This window comes from Eublepharis macularius, chromosome 3 (assembly GCF_028583425.1).
Source record: "Eublepharis macularius isolate TG4126 chromosome 3, MPM_Emac_v1.0, whole genome shotgun sequence".
NCBI classification, from domain to species: domain Eukaryota; kingdom Metazoa; phylum Chordata; class Lepidosauria; order Squamata; family Eublepharidae; genus Eublepharis; species Eublepharis macularius.
In genome coordinates, this window is record NC_072792.1 from 57377152 (window position 1) to 57392768 (window position 15617).

Genomic DNA, 15617 nt, shown 5'->3' on the forward strand with positions numbered 1-15617 from the left:
ATATTTAGTACTGTTGAAAATTACAAGCTTTATTACGAAAGAAAGCTTTGTAAAACCATCTTATTAGTGCTTACCCGCAATATAGAAAACTGATCCTTCTGCTCATGATCTAAATATTTGTCAATATTGAAAAAGGTATCAAAGAACACATTTGCCATCTTACACTTCTTTAAGTCACGAAGAGTTATTTTCCCTGGAAGGAGGAACACAGATAAGAATTCAAACATGACAGGTTTAGGAATGCAACGTAAGTATTTTGGAGCATTTAGTAGGGTTTACAGATTTTCCAATTACTTGCAGATTCACAGGGACCACTTTAGTGCTGGGGTGGGAATTCTAAATGAACTTTTGCCTTTAAAAGCTGTGGTATGAGCTCTCTCTGAAACTTCTTCCCATCTCCATTCCTTAGGTGAACAGTAAAAATTCTCAGTTTGGCAAACTTTCGACTCACTATAACTACTAGATGTTTTGCTGATTGTTTGGAAATGACATTCTAAAACATTCTAAAAAATTCTCCAAAACTTGAACATTTAACCAACATATTGGCAAACATACAGCGGTTTCCATTATCTTCTCTCTGGTAACAAACAAATTTCCATAGAGCTGTTGATAAGATATAAAAAGAACTAATCACCTTCGCACTCTGGCTTCACAAGATCAAGCATCTGGCAAAGACAGTCTTCAAATGGCAGAGGTTCAATAGCCATATTGTCCAGTTTTTGACACTGCTCTTCATAAAAGTACTGCAGTTCATACATAGACAATATGCCATCTCCATCAAGATCCATGCAGCGAAACCAGTATTCCATGCTGAAATGAATCATGAAATAATTCAACCGCACACTTCAAATTCATATCCATTCCATATAGGAAAACAAAGGACAGATTTGCAAGTGGTTCAGAACTTAAGATGTCAGTTACTACAGAGTATAAACTCATCTTCTTTTGGGTTTATCAACACTAGTGGTACTCTACAGCAACCTGAAGCACTATTTATTTTTTGGTATGGGGTCGAGGGCAACAGCACTACTGAGCTCTTTAGAAATCTGCCATATATGGGCATTACATACATGGTTAGACTGATCTCGCCCTTGCTATTCCAGAAAATCTGCATGTTACTTGATATACATATCAATTCTATTACATCAGAAGTGAATTAAAAATTACCGGAAGGAGTGTCCTTTGAGTTTGGAGGGGCAAAAAAACGCATCAGATCTGAGCGGGAGATGGAGAGATTTATCAAGGACAATGAAAAAGACTTACCAACAAAACCATGAATATGGAGTGTAAAGTATTATCTTGGAATGTAAATGGACTAAACTCACCGAATAAGAGAAAAAATATTTTTCATTGGCTATTAAAACAAAAATGTGATATTGTTTGTCTGCAGGAGACCCATATTAGAAAACAGGATGTAAAATATTTAAAATCTGGAAAATTGGGCAAAGAATTTGTAGCGGCTTCCAACAAGAAAAAAAAGAGGAGTGGTGTTGTATATAAAAGAGGAGCTGCAGCCAAAACTTGTTATGAGAGATGTGGAAGCTAGATTTGTAGTAGTGGAATGTAATTGGAATTTAAAGAGAGTGTTGGTAGTCGGACTTTATGCACCTAACGGTGCAAAGGAAAGCTTCTTTAAGGACTTAAGGAAGCACCTAGACGATCTTGTATATGACCAGATAATTCTTGCTGGAGATTTCAATGGAGTGACAGATTTGGAACTAGACAAAAAGACTACAAAAGCACAAAAGAAAAGAGGACTATTGCCAAAGCTTTTTTTTGAGTTGATTCAACAAGAGACTCTCGAAGACGTATGGAGGAGAGAATATCCTAAAACCAGACAGTTTACTTTTTATTCTGCAAGGCATCTTACATTATCAAGAACTGATATGATCTGGGCCTCAAAGGACTTAGCGTTATGGACTAAGGAGGTAGAAATAATGCCGATGGTAGGCTCAGATCACAACCCAATTATGTGGAAATTTGGAAAAAGGAGAAAAAGGAAAGCCTGGAGAATAAATGAGGACTTGTTACAGGAAAGTGAGAATATGGAAACATTGAGAAGAGAGACTAAGTTTTTTATACAATACAACGTGAATAAAGAAGTACCAACCAGTAAAGTTTGGGACGCGTACAAGGCGGTTGTAAGGGGCATACTAATGGACTTAAATGGCAGAGCAAGGAAAAAGAAAGAGGAGAAGAGACAAGAGATTGAGGAGAAAATAAAGGCCAAAGAAGCACAGTTAAAAAAGAGACCAGGGAAAAAGAAAATACATCAGGAAATCAAAATTCTTCAAGAACAGTTAACAGCAATGAGTAATAAAGAATTGGAGTGGAACCTTAAAAGACTGAATCAAAAAGCTTTTGAGGGTGCTAATAAACCTGGGAAATATTTGGCATGGCAATTGAAGAAGAAAAGGGAAAAGAAAATAATAAATAAAATCTGTGAAGAAAATAAAACGTACCTGGAGCAGACTACCATTAGTAGAGCCTTCTATAAATTCTATGCGAAGCTGTATAATAAAAAAGAAGTAACCAAAGAATCAATAGCATCATATTTGGAGAAAACTAAACTTCCAGAGATTTCGGAAGCTTGGAGAAACAAGTTGAACAGTGAAGTAACTGATGAAGAAATAAGTAAGGCAATACAATCCGCAAATCTAGGAAAGGCGCCAGGGCCAGATGGACTTACGGCTAAATTTTATAAGACAATGGCCAACGAACTGGCACCATTCCTAAAAGAGGTGATGAACGGAGTTTTCAGGGATCAAAGAATTCCAGACACTTGGAGCGAAGCGAATATATCATTGATCCCAAAAGAGGGCCAAGATCTGACTAACGTGAAAAATTACAGGCCTATATCATTACTTAACAATGATTACAAAATTTTTGCGAAGATATTGGCGGAGAGACTGAAGGGGTGGCTCTCGGAAGTCATAGAGGAAGAACAAGCAGGCTTTTTGCCGGACAGACAAATAAGAGACAATTTAAGGACAGTGATCAATGCTATTGAATACTATGACAAGCGTTGTGATAAAGAGGTTGGTTTCTTCTTTGTAGACGCTGAAAAAGCGTTTGACAATTTAAACTGGGACTTTTTGTTTGCCACTATGGAAAAGCTACAATTGGGAGAAAGATTCATCAGAGCAATTAAAGAAATTTATAGAGACCAGACTGCAGCAATTGTAGTGAATGATGAATTGACCAAGAAATTGACGATTAGTAAAGGAACAAGACAAGGTTGCCCGTTATCTCCATTGTTGTTCATTTTAGTATTGGAGATTCTGATGATACAAATACGACAAGATGAGGAAATACGAGGAATAAAAATAAAGGACTATTCATACAAGGTTAGAGCATTTGCAGATGACATAATGTTAATTGTAGAAGATCCATTGGAGAACATGCCAAAAGTGATAGATAAGATCAAGGAGTTTGGTGATTTGGCAGGTTTCTTCATTAACAAAAAGAAGTCAAAGATACTATGTAAAAACATGACTAAGCAGAAACAACAATTGTTAATGGAAACAACGGACTGTGAAGTAACTAGTAAAGTGAAATATTTGGGAGTTGAGCTGACTGCAAAAAATATAGATTTGTTCAAGAATAATTATGAAAAATTATGGACTCAGATAGAGAGAGACTTGATCAAGTGGAATAGACTGAATTTGTCATGGTTGGGCAGGATTGCAGCAGTTAAGATGAACGTGTTACCAAGAGTAATGTTTTTGTTACAGACAATACCAATCATCAGAGACTCTAAACAATTTGAAAAATGGCAGAGGAAAATATCAGATTTTGTTTGGGCAGGCAAGAAGCCTCGAGTGAAAGTAAAAGTTCTACAAGATGCAAAGGAGAGAGGCGGAATGCAACTGCCCAATCTGAGACTTTACCATGATGCAATCTGCCTAGTTTGGCTAAAAGACTGGATGACATTAAAGAATAAGAAACTATTAGCCCTAGAGGGATATAAAAAAATTTTTGGATGGCACGCATACCTATGGCATGACAAAGTAAAGGTCAACTCGATGTTCCTGCATCATTTTGTAAGGAGAAGTCTATATACAATCTGGAAGAAGTACAGAACTTACCTACAAGAAGGAACCCCCTTGTGGGTGGTTCCATATGAGGTGATAGATCCGAGAGCTGTGGATAATGAACAACAATGTTTAACGTACAAAGAAATAACTAAGATTGAAGTATCTAAACTTAGAATAAAGACGCAAGAGGAACTATCACCTAACTATGATTGGTTTCAGTATAGACAGATTAGAGACTTATACAACTCGGACTTTGCAAAAGGGGGCATACGAACAGAGAACTCGGAACTAGAGCAGACCCTTCTTAAAGAAGACAAGAAAAGAATATCCAAGGTATATCAAGTACTGTTGAAATGGTATACTGAGGATGAGATAGTTAAAACACAGATGGTGAAATGGGCTATAAACTTTAATAAAGAAATAACAATGGAGGCATGGGAATACTTGTGGAAAACTACAATGAAGACAACGACATGTATTAATATTAAAGAGAACATTTTCAAAATGATCTATCGTTGGTACATGACACCAAAGAAGATTGCGCTAGGGAATTTGAATACATCTAACAAATGCTGGAAATGTAAGAAACATGAGGGCTCCCTCTATCATATGTGGTGGTCGTGTGAGGTAGCTAGGCAGTTCTGGGGGGAAATAATAAGAGAAATGAGTGAAATTTTACAGTTTCAAATAAATAAGAACCCAGAACTCCTGCTGCTAAACTTGGGAATGGAGGGAATTCCAGCCCATCATAGGACGATGATATTTTATATGACTGCAGCAGCTAGACTTTTGTATGCGCAGAAATGGAAAGTACAAGAAGTGCCAACTATTGAAGATTGGATCTACAAATTGCTGTACATGGCTGAAATGGACAAGATGACAAGAAAACTGAGAGATCTGGACTCAGGGCAGTTTAACACAGACTGGGAGAAGCTGAAACAATATCTGGAGAAGAAATGGGAGGTGGGAGGAAAACTGTGGCAGTTTGAGAACTACTGAAGTATAATAAAAGTATAAAAGAGAGGGGTGACTTTACCGGGGGAGGAAGAGAAATGTGAATTTATAAGCAGTTAGATTAATTGATCGAGATATATATAGATATGTAAAGATTAAGTGATAGAATATTGATAGAGAATAATTAATGATAAGGTTTAAACATGAGGATTGAGTAACTAACAATATTTTCTTTCTTTGATAAGATTTATATGCACCAAACTGAATGCATAGAAGAGTTAAATTGATTGATTATGTGATAAGTTAGATAGAATTACCATAAAAAGATGAAATGAGTAATATATAGAGAATAAATCAAATTGTTTGATTTAAATGTGGGAAATTTTTATGGTTTACGATGTATAGGTTTATGATATATAGAAATATTCAAAACTGGAAAATGGGATAAATTGGTTATCTAAAGACGTACGGTTTGGGTGTATAATAAGTAAAGGAGTTAAAGATGTACTGCTTAATATAATGGAGAATGTATATTTGTTTTAGACAGATGAATTTTATAGAAGTAAGGGAAAAGGGACAGAGGGTGGGAAAGCTGTTGGAAGTCAACAAAAGGGGGGGAAAGGGAGGGGGTTAGAAACGAAAAATTAGGGGAAAATTGAATGTAATGTAAAAATAATAATGCTCTAACCCAATAAAAAATTTTTCAAAAAAAAAAAGAAGTGAATTAAAAATTTATAAAATAAAATATATAGCATTGTCTAACTTTGACAGCAATAGAAGACTGCACTCATCTGGTCTGTGTGATCTTACATAAAAAGTTTGAATTTTACACAAAAGAGTAATTAGTCTTACCTGGTTGCTGTCTTTTTGTCTTCTTCAGATATTAAAAACCACACAAAATCTGCGTAGCTGATTTTTCCTTCTTTTTGTGCTTTCTTGCCCCTTTGAGATATGCAGGTAATTTTTTAAAAGGGAGGAGGTGGGGAGGGGAGGATATACACATAAGCAATAATTTCAAGAGTATTCTAAGAAATAGCTACATAACATCAAACTTTGAAAATACCACAGAACCTTTATCTATCTTACTTGTAAAGTTAAAATTAGGCAGCCTTATCTATTCTTACCTGACTGATCTTGGAGGAAGAGCAAGATACAACATCCCTGGTAAGTTAAGCTAAGAAAGACTGATTGACCCATGGCCACCCTGTGACCTTTACAGCAGAGTAGGTTTTTTAAATACTGATTTTCCAGCTGCTGCAGGAGTATACACAAAGATATGCTCTACCTTCCCCCTTCTCTGTTGATTGTCTACTAGGGCAATTGAAAGACTGAGGAAGATGAGGTGGTAGTGGTGATCTACCTCTGTTTAGTGGAATAAGTTGTTACATGGTGCTGAAATCCAGAACCTTTTACCTGGGCCTGTTGCCAGCTATGATCAATAGGTGGACATTATCCCTTGGAAATGGCATCACAGGGCTTCACAACTGAATTGTGGACAGGTCATTTACATAAATATGAAAAACTGGCAGCAGTCAATGAAACTTGATAATGCATATCACATTTAAACATGCCCTAAATGTTTCCATAGCACTTCTCGTGTAAATTCTCACCTGAGAGACCTTGTATTCAAATTCTCTTTTACAAAGTAGGTGCTTTATTTAACATCATACACTACAGTCAACTTACATTGGTCTTTAAAATACCCCTATGTTTAGGGCAATCAGTTAGATAGAACTCAGTCTCAGGAGTTCCATTTTACTGGAATTCAGCTCTTCTATGTAGATTTTAAATTTAAGCATCATACTTCATGATTGATTGGCAGGTAATAAGAGAAAAAGTCACCTTGTTACAGCGCCTGAGAAAATCCTTTCTATCATCCGATTAGATATGGCTGTGAAAAAGCAAAATCATTAAGTTCAGTTTAACTTATTTATATTAATGTATTCACTTTACAGTATTAAACCCTGTGCATAAAGCCTCTTCCTTGAGGGATGGGATTCAGCCATGGTTGTCCTTTGCATGCAGTTTATATTGTGAAAATACTTGGGAAACTCCAGTTGATAGAGAATGCAGCAGTGAGACTGTCAACTGACCTTAAAGATAGGAAGTTCTTGCCAATTTTAAGGAAGGCATACTGGCTGTCAGTTTGCTCCTGGCCCAGCTCAAAGTGCTAGCTGTGACCTTTAAAGTCCTACATAGTTTGGAACCAGGGTACTTCCCTGTGCCTGCCCATTATTTAAAGTTATTTTCAGAAGGTCCACTCTATGCTGCCACCCTCTCTCCCCAAATAATGTTGGTGGCTACAGAAGATACTCTCCCTCTACTGTGGTGCTTCAATTATGGAACATCCTCTCCATCCTTCAATTATGGAACTTCATTCTGCCCAGCACTGAGCCAGCCCTCTGATCTCTCAGCATCAAGTTAAGCGTTAGTCTAATAAAAAGGGATTCTACTGATTTTATTGATGATTGGTTCATTTTGCTCATGTTGATGCCCCATTTCTTGTTATGTACTTCCTGCTCTTAGTGCATTTAGCTGATTTTAGTACTATGAAATGTTGATTTTTATGATTATGTTCCTGTTACCTGTCGCACAATAGCTGTTTTAATGGCTATTCAAAATTGTAAACCATTCGGGATACCAAACTTGATAGAGAGTATATACTGAACAAAGAAAAGATTGCTCTAAATTGCAGACATTCACATCCTAATTAATAAAATAAAAATAAAATAATAAACAATCCCAAACTATGTTTCTTGGCCCTTTTATCAGCTCCTCTGCTGTAAGCTCCATTGACAAGGGATTCAAGAAAACATAGCAATTTTTTTTTCTATTGTATGATAGCATATACAATATATAACAACATATTCAGTAGAGCTCTAGAGAGGTGAGCTTCAGGAATCCTCATTTATTTTGAAATTTACATTTTTTTCCTCATGTTTATTCTCATATTTAACGCAAGTATACAGAACATTCATTTATGCATATGTATTTGAAAATAATGAAATGTATTGCTCGGTGCTTGCACAAGGGACTACCTTTACCTTACCTACTACAGATCTTATTGATACCATTCAACTAAATTGCATTGTCATACCGTGATCATTATGCTGTGCTAAATCCTTTGGATCAATATAAAGGTCATGGTCTGTATCCAGCTCCCAAAATTTGCAGTAAATTACATAGAAGTGCTCATAAGAAAAATATTCTGTCAGCTGGTTAATATCAACTTCCTCTTCCAGCATTGCCACATTCTATTGACAAAAATACAAAAGTGAAGGTACCATTAGGAAAGTAGGATCCTAACTGTCAGAGCAGAAGTTTAGAGGAAGAGTTCAGTGTCTTATACAAGTGGAGTTTATTGTGGGTCTCCACTAAGGGCCAAACTAGACATGATGGCACTCATAGGTCCAACTCATGCTGCTATTTTAAAGCAATTTTAAAAAGCTGTGAGGGCCTGAGGCACTCTTGTTCACCCTCTGCACCTTTTCAAGTGCCCAAACAGCCGCGCACACCCTCCATGGCTGTTCTGGCACTTCAAAAGGTGTGTGTGTGGGGGGGGGGGGGGCTCCAGACTGGAATTTTTTAGAAAATTAAATGGTGACAATGAATCTGCCAGCCACAAATTTGACATCATGTTTAATTTGGCCCTAAGTTAATTCGCAGACAGCCTGCAATATCAATATCAGTGACTTCTAGGAACCTATGTAAATACCACTGGAAGAAGTATTTACTTAAATTTTGACTATCTTCAAGTGGCACGTGCCCTGATAAATTTGAGCAAAGCTAAAAATAGCCAGCAAGGTAAAATTCTAAACACAATAAAATAGAGATAATGGGAAATGGACAGTTTATTCTGAACGTGACCATCATCGCTGTGGCATCTGCTATTTTCCTTTGCTACTTTGGCCAGGAACACACAAATATTTTTTTTCATGGTGGGTTTAATTATACAGTTATGATCTTACAACCAGACTCTCACAATGTGGCGTAAGATAAAGCTGAAGACTTTCCTCAAAAACATAAAAATCCAGCTAGAATCATATCACAAAAATAAACAGGTACCTAAAATAACAGCTGCATTCTTTAAAATACTCCAGACTCCACTGATTTCAGTACCACCCATTTGAATAACCTATAAAGTTTGTTTTAAACTCATAATGTTGCACACAAAGCATACCTGCAAAAAGCTGCTCTTTCTAAGCTCATTACAAGTGATTCTTCCTGACCAGGACCTATTTACTGTATAAAATATCCTCTGTATTACCTGCAGCAAAAAAATATATAGGTCACCAATTACATTCACTTTCAAAAGTTTGCAAACTTAAATCTAGAATTACTTGCTGTATTCAGATTTATTTTGTGCATAGCCTCTCTGCATTTCTTTAACACTAAATCATTCCAGGCTGCTAATTTTCTACTCTTCACTCAGTTGTAAACATGTCATTTATTCCCAAGACTTTCATCCTTTCTGTCCATTCAAAATGGGCACAATTCCTTGTAGGATTTCCCTCTGATCACTAGGGAATCAGTCTATCCTACATGTCAAAAAGTACAGGTTGCTGGTATCTCCTTGATAAACATCAGGAAATGTTTTTTTCACGTACTCATCTTGGATTACCAGAGGTAAGCTTCTCCCCTAGCTGGAAGGAGGGAGCCGGTGGTTGGGTCCCTACTGGGACCCAAAAGAATACATTCTATCTGCTTGAAAAAGTGGGACACATGTAAAAATATATCTATTTCAATTCGAAATGGGTGGCTTGACTAATGTAGCTGCTGTGCTACAATAGCTTGACTAAGAGCTGCTGTAGCACAATGGTTTGGCTGTGAATCAGCACACTACTGGTTCGAATCCCACTACTGCCATGAGCTCAGTAAGTGGCCTTGGGTAAGCCACTCCTCTCGGCCCCAGCTCCCCAGCTGTATTGTGGGGATAATAACACCAACTTGTTCACCACTATAGGTGAGGCAGTAATTTGTCTAGAAGAGCGGTATATAAACGTTATTATTATTATTAATCACATGCCTGTGTATACCAGTAGCAGAAATTTAGGATGGCAAGGTTCAGGGAGAACACATAGTCTCTATAAGAAGGCAGGAACGTTCAAGTGAACATTCAAGTGAATTGCAGGATGCACATAGGACTGTTCTATTGCTAATCTTGAAAATTCTGGATTTCTTGGGGAAGGCCCAGATTCAATTCACTATTCATGCTGCCTTAAGTCTCTTAGACTAACTCATAAAAATTTCTGCAAACCAATTTGAGCTCTCACAATGAATTTCAAAAAAATGTATAATGCAGTATACTATTTCCTACGCCTAATGACTTCATTAGGTAATGCATTATTCTACACAAATAATGCAATAGGATTGAGATTTGAAAAAAACACTATTAATTGTTTGCAATGTCAGTTTCTTAGTAATCTGATTTTAGTACAGCATATTATTCTTTTCTCCCAACAAACTTTAAACACTCTAGTGAAGTGAGTTAAAGACCAAACCATATGCAGGATCTCTGTGCTTTGGTGCTCCTCTTGCTTTTAAACTTGGACACCATCACTCTCTACTTTTGACTTGAATACACGGATCTGCCATTATCAGAGAAAGCCATTTTTAAACATCACTTACTGTGGTAATGTACCGAGAATGAAATTCTGATGCTTCTTTTAAGAAGACGAGACTAGGGTGACTATTAACAACATCCTAAGAAAGAAGCATGAAGGTTACAGGCATGTAGGTGTATTCATTATCAACGTATGCAGAATGCATGTAGACACAATTTTAATATGCAAATCCTTCATTAATCACAACCAAATCATAAGATGCCATGCTAAAGACAATATGTTGGCTTAAGACAATTACATGTTTCAAGCAAAATAGCTAATGTGTCAACAAGAGGTATGTCCTTCAGTTTCAGAAAGAAAATAGGAATACAAATTTCAGAAATGATACACAAAGATCCAGTTACATTGGAAACAGCTGCAAATGTCAAAGAATGAACATCAATTCTAAAAAAGAAAGTGCAGGGAAGAAGTGATGGGGAGTGCTGGGGGCAAATGCTTGTGAGATCAGGATGGACAGGGTATGAGGAGAGTTCAAAGGGCTGTGGAAGTGGGAATAATTTTCACACCAAAGTTTTGGATAAGATAAACAACACTGATAATATATGTGTCTTGAATTGCACATATATCGAGTTTCAGTTTTTCTGTCCTTCCGTGAGTGCATCAATAAATAAGTACCATTTCAAGGAGCTCGATGAACTGAAATCTCTGGGATTCCGTGGTACTAATTAAGTAAGTGGTAATTTGGTTGTTGTGGGTTTTCTGGGCTGTATTGCCGTGGTCTTGGCATTGTAGTTCCTGACGTTTCGCCAGCAGCTGTGGCTGGCATCTTCAGAGGTGTAGCACCAAAAGACAGAGATCTCTCAGTGTCACAGTGTCACAGTGTCCACACTGTGACACTGAGAGATCTCTGTCTTTTGGTGCTACACCTCTGAAGATGCCAGCCACAGCTGCTGGCGAAACGTCAGGAACTACAATGCCAAGACCACAGCAATACAGCCCGGAAAACCCACAACAACCATCGTTCTCCGGCCGTGAAAGCCTTCGACAATAAGTGGTAATTTACCTGCAAAAGTGGAATGAAGTCTTCTTGTACCAAATAGTTACAACCGGGACTCTTTAAAAGATGAACAAACTTTGCAGCAGCATCATGACAAGTCTGTAGTATCCTGAAATGTATAATATAAGTAGTGTATACACAGAAATGTCTTAACAGCAGGAAATGAGCTCAATGTTTTCTTATAAGCAGGAACAAACATCTAATCCAAAATTTTAAACATAACTTCTATATAATTCTTTAACATAACTGTTGAAGCCTATAGTGATACTTTACTTTATAAAGATTTGACCACATTTCTGCCTTCTTGTCCTGCCTTCCCCCAAGTTAACTTTGAAATAAATGATCTACATTATTAACATGGGAAATTTTTTAAATTAAATCCAAAATATATTTGTTGAGGGGAAAGAGATGGTAAGGTATTACCTAAGCTAATGCTGAACTTCCCAAAAAGTTTTTCAATTATTCTATTTAAGAACATGACAAAATAATATTGCTTAAAATTAATCATACTTACTTTCGCCACATTGCAACAAATTTATGAACTGATACAAATCCTGTTCGTTCCCCTCCAGCACAATAAAATAGGGGACCCTTCCAATAGAGAGGGCATTCACATGCCTAAAATTATGGGAAAGAATAACACATTTGAGGATTAGTTTTTCAGAACTAAATTGAATACGTAAAAGAATGTATAAGTCTTCCCATTTTTGGAAAAACAACAAAAAACCATTTTCCTGTTTGCTTTATTTTCACTGTAAGCAATAAACTGAACTATAAAAATTACTGAGCAACAGATATCCTAGAAGATGTTAACTCCTATACAACTTCCATGGATTATGCTCATTTCAGGATTTAAATCTGTGAGTGCATAATGTGATCCAGAGGCTGTATGTTTAGAATCAAATTCTTCACATTTTCTTGTAATGCTGATTTTTAAAAATTTTGTCAGTTGTCTCAGCAAATTTCCTTTTAACTGTGACAATACAGAACTTTTTATCTGTAAATACTGAAAAAAAATGAAGAGCCCCGTGGCACAGAGTGGTAAAGCTGCAGTACTGTAGTCCAAGCTCTGCTCACGACCTGAGTTCAATCCTGGCGGAAGATGGGTTCAGGTAGCCGGCTCAAGGTTGACTCAGCCTTCCATCCTTCCGAGGTCGGTAAAATGAGTACCCAGTTTCCTGGAGGTAAAGTGTAGATGACTGGGGAAGGCAATGGCAAACCACCCCATAAAAAGTCTGCCAAGAAAACGTCATGATGTGACGTCCCCCCATGCTTGCACCTTTACCTACTGAAAAAATAGGGATTTTCCTGTTTCCTTTGACTAGAACAACCTCAAAATTTTTAAAATATTATTTACATGCTGCCTTTCTCACTGGGACTCAAGACAGATTACACAATGGAAGTCAATTAGATCAACAGCTAGAACATTCAATAAACAACACAATATAGTATAGGTTGTAGAAATTTGAATACAAGCAGAAATCTTATACAAATCTGAAACAATGTTGAAATACACATAAGTAGTATCACATATCATATTAAACAATGTGGAAGCAACCCAGTCAGAACATGCTTACTGTAACACACAATTTGCAAATACAATTGTGGCAAATTATGGGCCGTACAAGTAGTATGCTGCCAGCACATATTATGTGTATACCTTGAAGCATTATTCTGCCCTAGTGAATGATAGAGTCACTTGCACACGAAAAGATCCCATATACTATGCATGGGTGAAGTTAATCACACAGATCATGCATACCCAACAACTCATCTGAGAGTCCTCACCTTTCTAATTCTCATGTTAATAGTACAATTCTATGCAGACTTACTGTACGTGAGTACAGGTAATTAGGGCTATATTGTAACAAAGTGATTCAGAAAGATGCTTTGGTAAAGGGGTAGCGTCTGTAGTGTAGTTTACTACAATAAACTATGCAAACCTTGATTATTCAAGAGGGCCTTTTTACACTGATTGTCAGGACAGTACTGTAACAAAATGGTTAAAAGGTTAGGGCCTGTGGTCTATACTATTGTGCACTGTCTGCTGATGTACTTATGATCCTACTACATAATTTCTGCATTGTTTAATGTGTCAAGTTAATGCTGATGCTTTATTTCAGATCTGTTTTCAGACTGCTGCAATCCAAACTCTATTGCTTAAGTCCCATGTGGTTGATTGTATTTGACTTACACTGTGTCATCCACCTTGAGTCTCAGTGAGAAAGGTGCTCTATAAATAACATAAATAAAATAATTCTACACAGGACTGCACTGTAAGAATGCAAGTCAACGGAAACATTCCTGGGAGTAAGTCCCACTGAATATACCTGATGTCAGAATGCCACCTGTCATACTCTGCAAGGCTGTACTGTTTGACTCTGATGATAGGGGCTGAAGGAGAATTAGGTCCAGAATAATGAAAAGAGGTTACAAATTGTAGAGATGGAAAATGAATATAATACCCAAGTATGCAATTTTGTTTTATATTATCTCTCTTGATACTCCCACTATCCCGTGGTGTTACGTTTATGTGTATATATCTTTATTTAAAAATTAATAAAAAGCGTATGAAAAAAAAGATAGGGGCCGAAGCTATTCTCTGACTGGAATGTGAAAGTCTGCACGGGAGGGGCTATTCTGCTGTTATCTGTGTGTTTTTTCTTTAGCCTGGGAAGCAGTGCCTCATGGCCTTGAAGTTCCAACACATCATCTCTGCTTTGTCCTGCTGCTCATCTGTTGAACTTAGCTACCTGTTTCCTGAAGTGGGTGCGGACTCTGGGGATTAGGCTGTGCTTAGAAGCCTATATACGTTAACTGCTTGTTGATGAAGCCAGCCAGGTGAGTTACCTGAGCTCCTGGTTGGGGGGAGCAGCAGCAAAATGGTATGTTACTCTCTACACAGCCAAAGTGCCAGAACTTCAGTGTGAGAGCCTTCCGGCATGCACTCAAGGCACAGTATGAAAACCCCCTCGAGGAATAGAGGGCAAGGACCAAGCTGAAGTGCATGAGACAAGAGAATCAGTTGGTGTGAGAGTTTGCAGTGGATTTCTGGGCACATGCAGCCAAGGTGTGAGATTGAAATGAGTCGATGAAGGTGGAGTTCTTCCGGGCTGGCTTGAATCCAGACTTGGTGGGCAAGGCTGTGATCCAAGATAACCCACACATTCTGCTAGGATGGATCCAGTTGGCGTGTGAGCATTAGGTGGGCCAACCGTGAGGGACTGTGGAATACTGAAATAGAGAGGATCTGCATCCAAGAGAATTGAAAGCCCCGGCCGAAAAAGAGAGGAGGATGAAGCAAGGACTGTGCCTGAGATGCAGGGTTGCTGGCCACTTTGCAGCGGAATGCCCCGGAGTGAAGAAGGCCCTCCAGGAGAAGAAAAGGGGATTTAAGCGAGTCTCATCCAGCCACTCTAAACGGGGAGGAGTGACCCTGCGACCCAATGAGGAAGTTGCAGCGGCTGGAGCAGATGGGCTGGAGCAGAAATGGCACCCCAACTAGCAGCGAAGGAGAAGAGGCACCACTGGTGGGAAACAATGGAGACCTACTGTGAAGGGCACTGGCCAGCAGGTCCCAGGGGAGCCGGTACCACAAATGATGAGGCCAACAGGAGCTTTGTTTTTCATCCCTATCATCTTAGTGAACCCAAAGAGGGGGACTCATATAAGGATCCGGGCCTTAATTGACTCTGGGTGTAGCTGGGATCTAACAGCCCCTGCTTTAGTAACAGGGTTGGTACTCGACCTGGTGAAGCTACCCAAGCCTCTCAGGTTTGAGCTGATGGACAGAACCCTCATGAAGGGGATCCCTCCCACTTATGAGGCTGAGCTAACACCAGTGGGGATGGGGAGTCATTGGGGAGAGAGAGCCTTTGTAGTAAGCCCTACCACCAAATTCCCTGTGGTGCTGGCTATATGATCATGACCCATACATTCAGTGGAGAATGGGCCAATTGTTTTTTTCAGCTGAGAATTGTTAGAAACATGTGTGGGATCCAAAGT

At 38.2% G+C, this 15617-nt stretch overlaps 1 protein-coding gene across 3 annotated transcripts in view; it reads right to left on the bottom strand.

Annotated features, from left to right (window-relative positions):
* The window catches only part of PPP2R3B (protein phosphatase 2 regulatory subunit B''beta), a 44030-nt gene that overhangs the window by 2792 nt on the left and 25621 nt on the right, over positions 1-15617 (bottom strand). For all 3 annotated transcript variants that reach the window (XM_054974663.1, XM_054974664.1, XM_054974665.1), the window contains 9 exons: positions 12127-12230; positions 11619-11721; positions 10620-10694; positions 9172-9258; positions 8089-8245; positions 6834-6882; positions 5844-5933; positions 635-810; positions 75-193 (listed from right to left, as the gene is read on the bottom strand). In XM_054974663.1, the coding sequence (XP_054830638.1) occupies positions 75-193; positions 635-810; positions 5844-5933; positions 6834-6882; positions 8089-8245; positions 9172-9258; positions 10620-10694; positions 11619-11721; positions 12127-12230 (960 nt within the window). The remainder of the gene's footprint in view (positions 1-74; positions 194-634; positions 811-5843; positions 5934-6833; positions 6883-8088; positions 8246-9171; positions 9259-10619; positions 10695-11618; positions 11722-12126; positions 12231-15617) is intronic.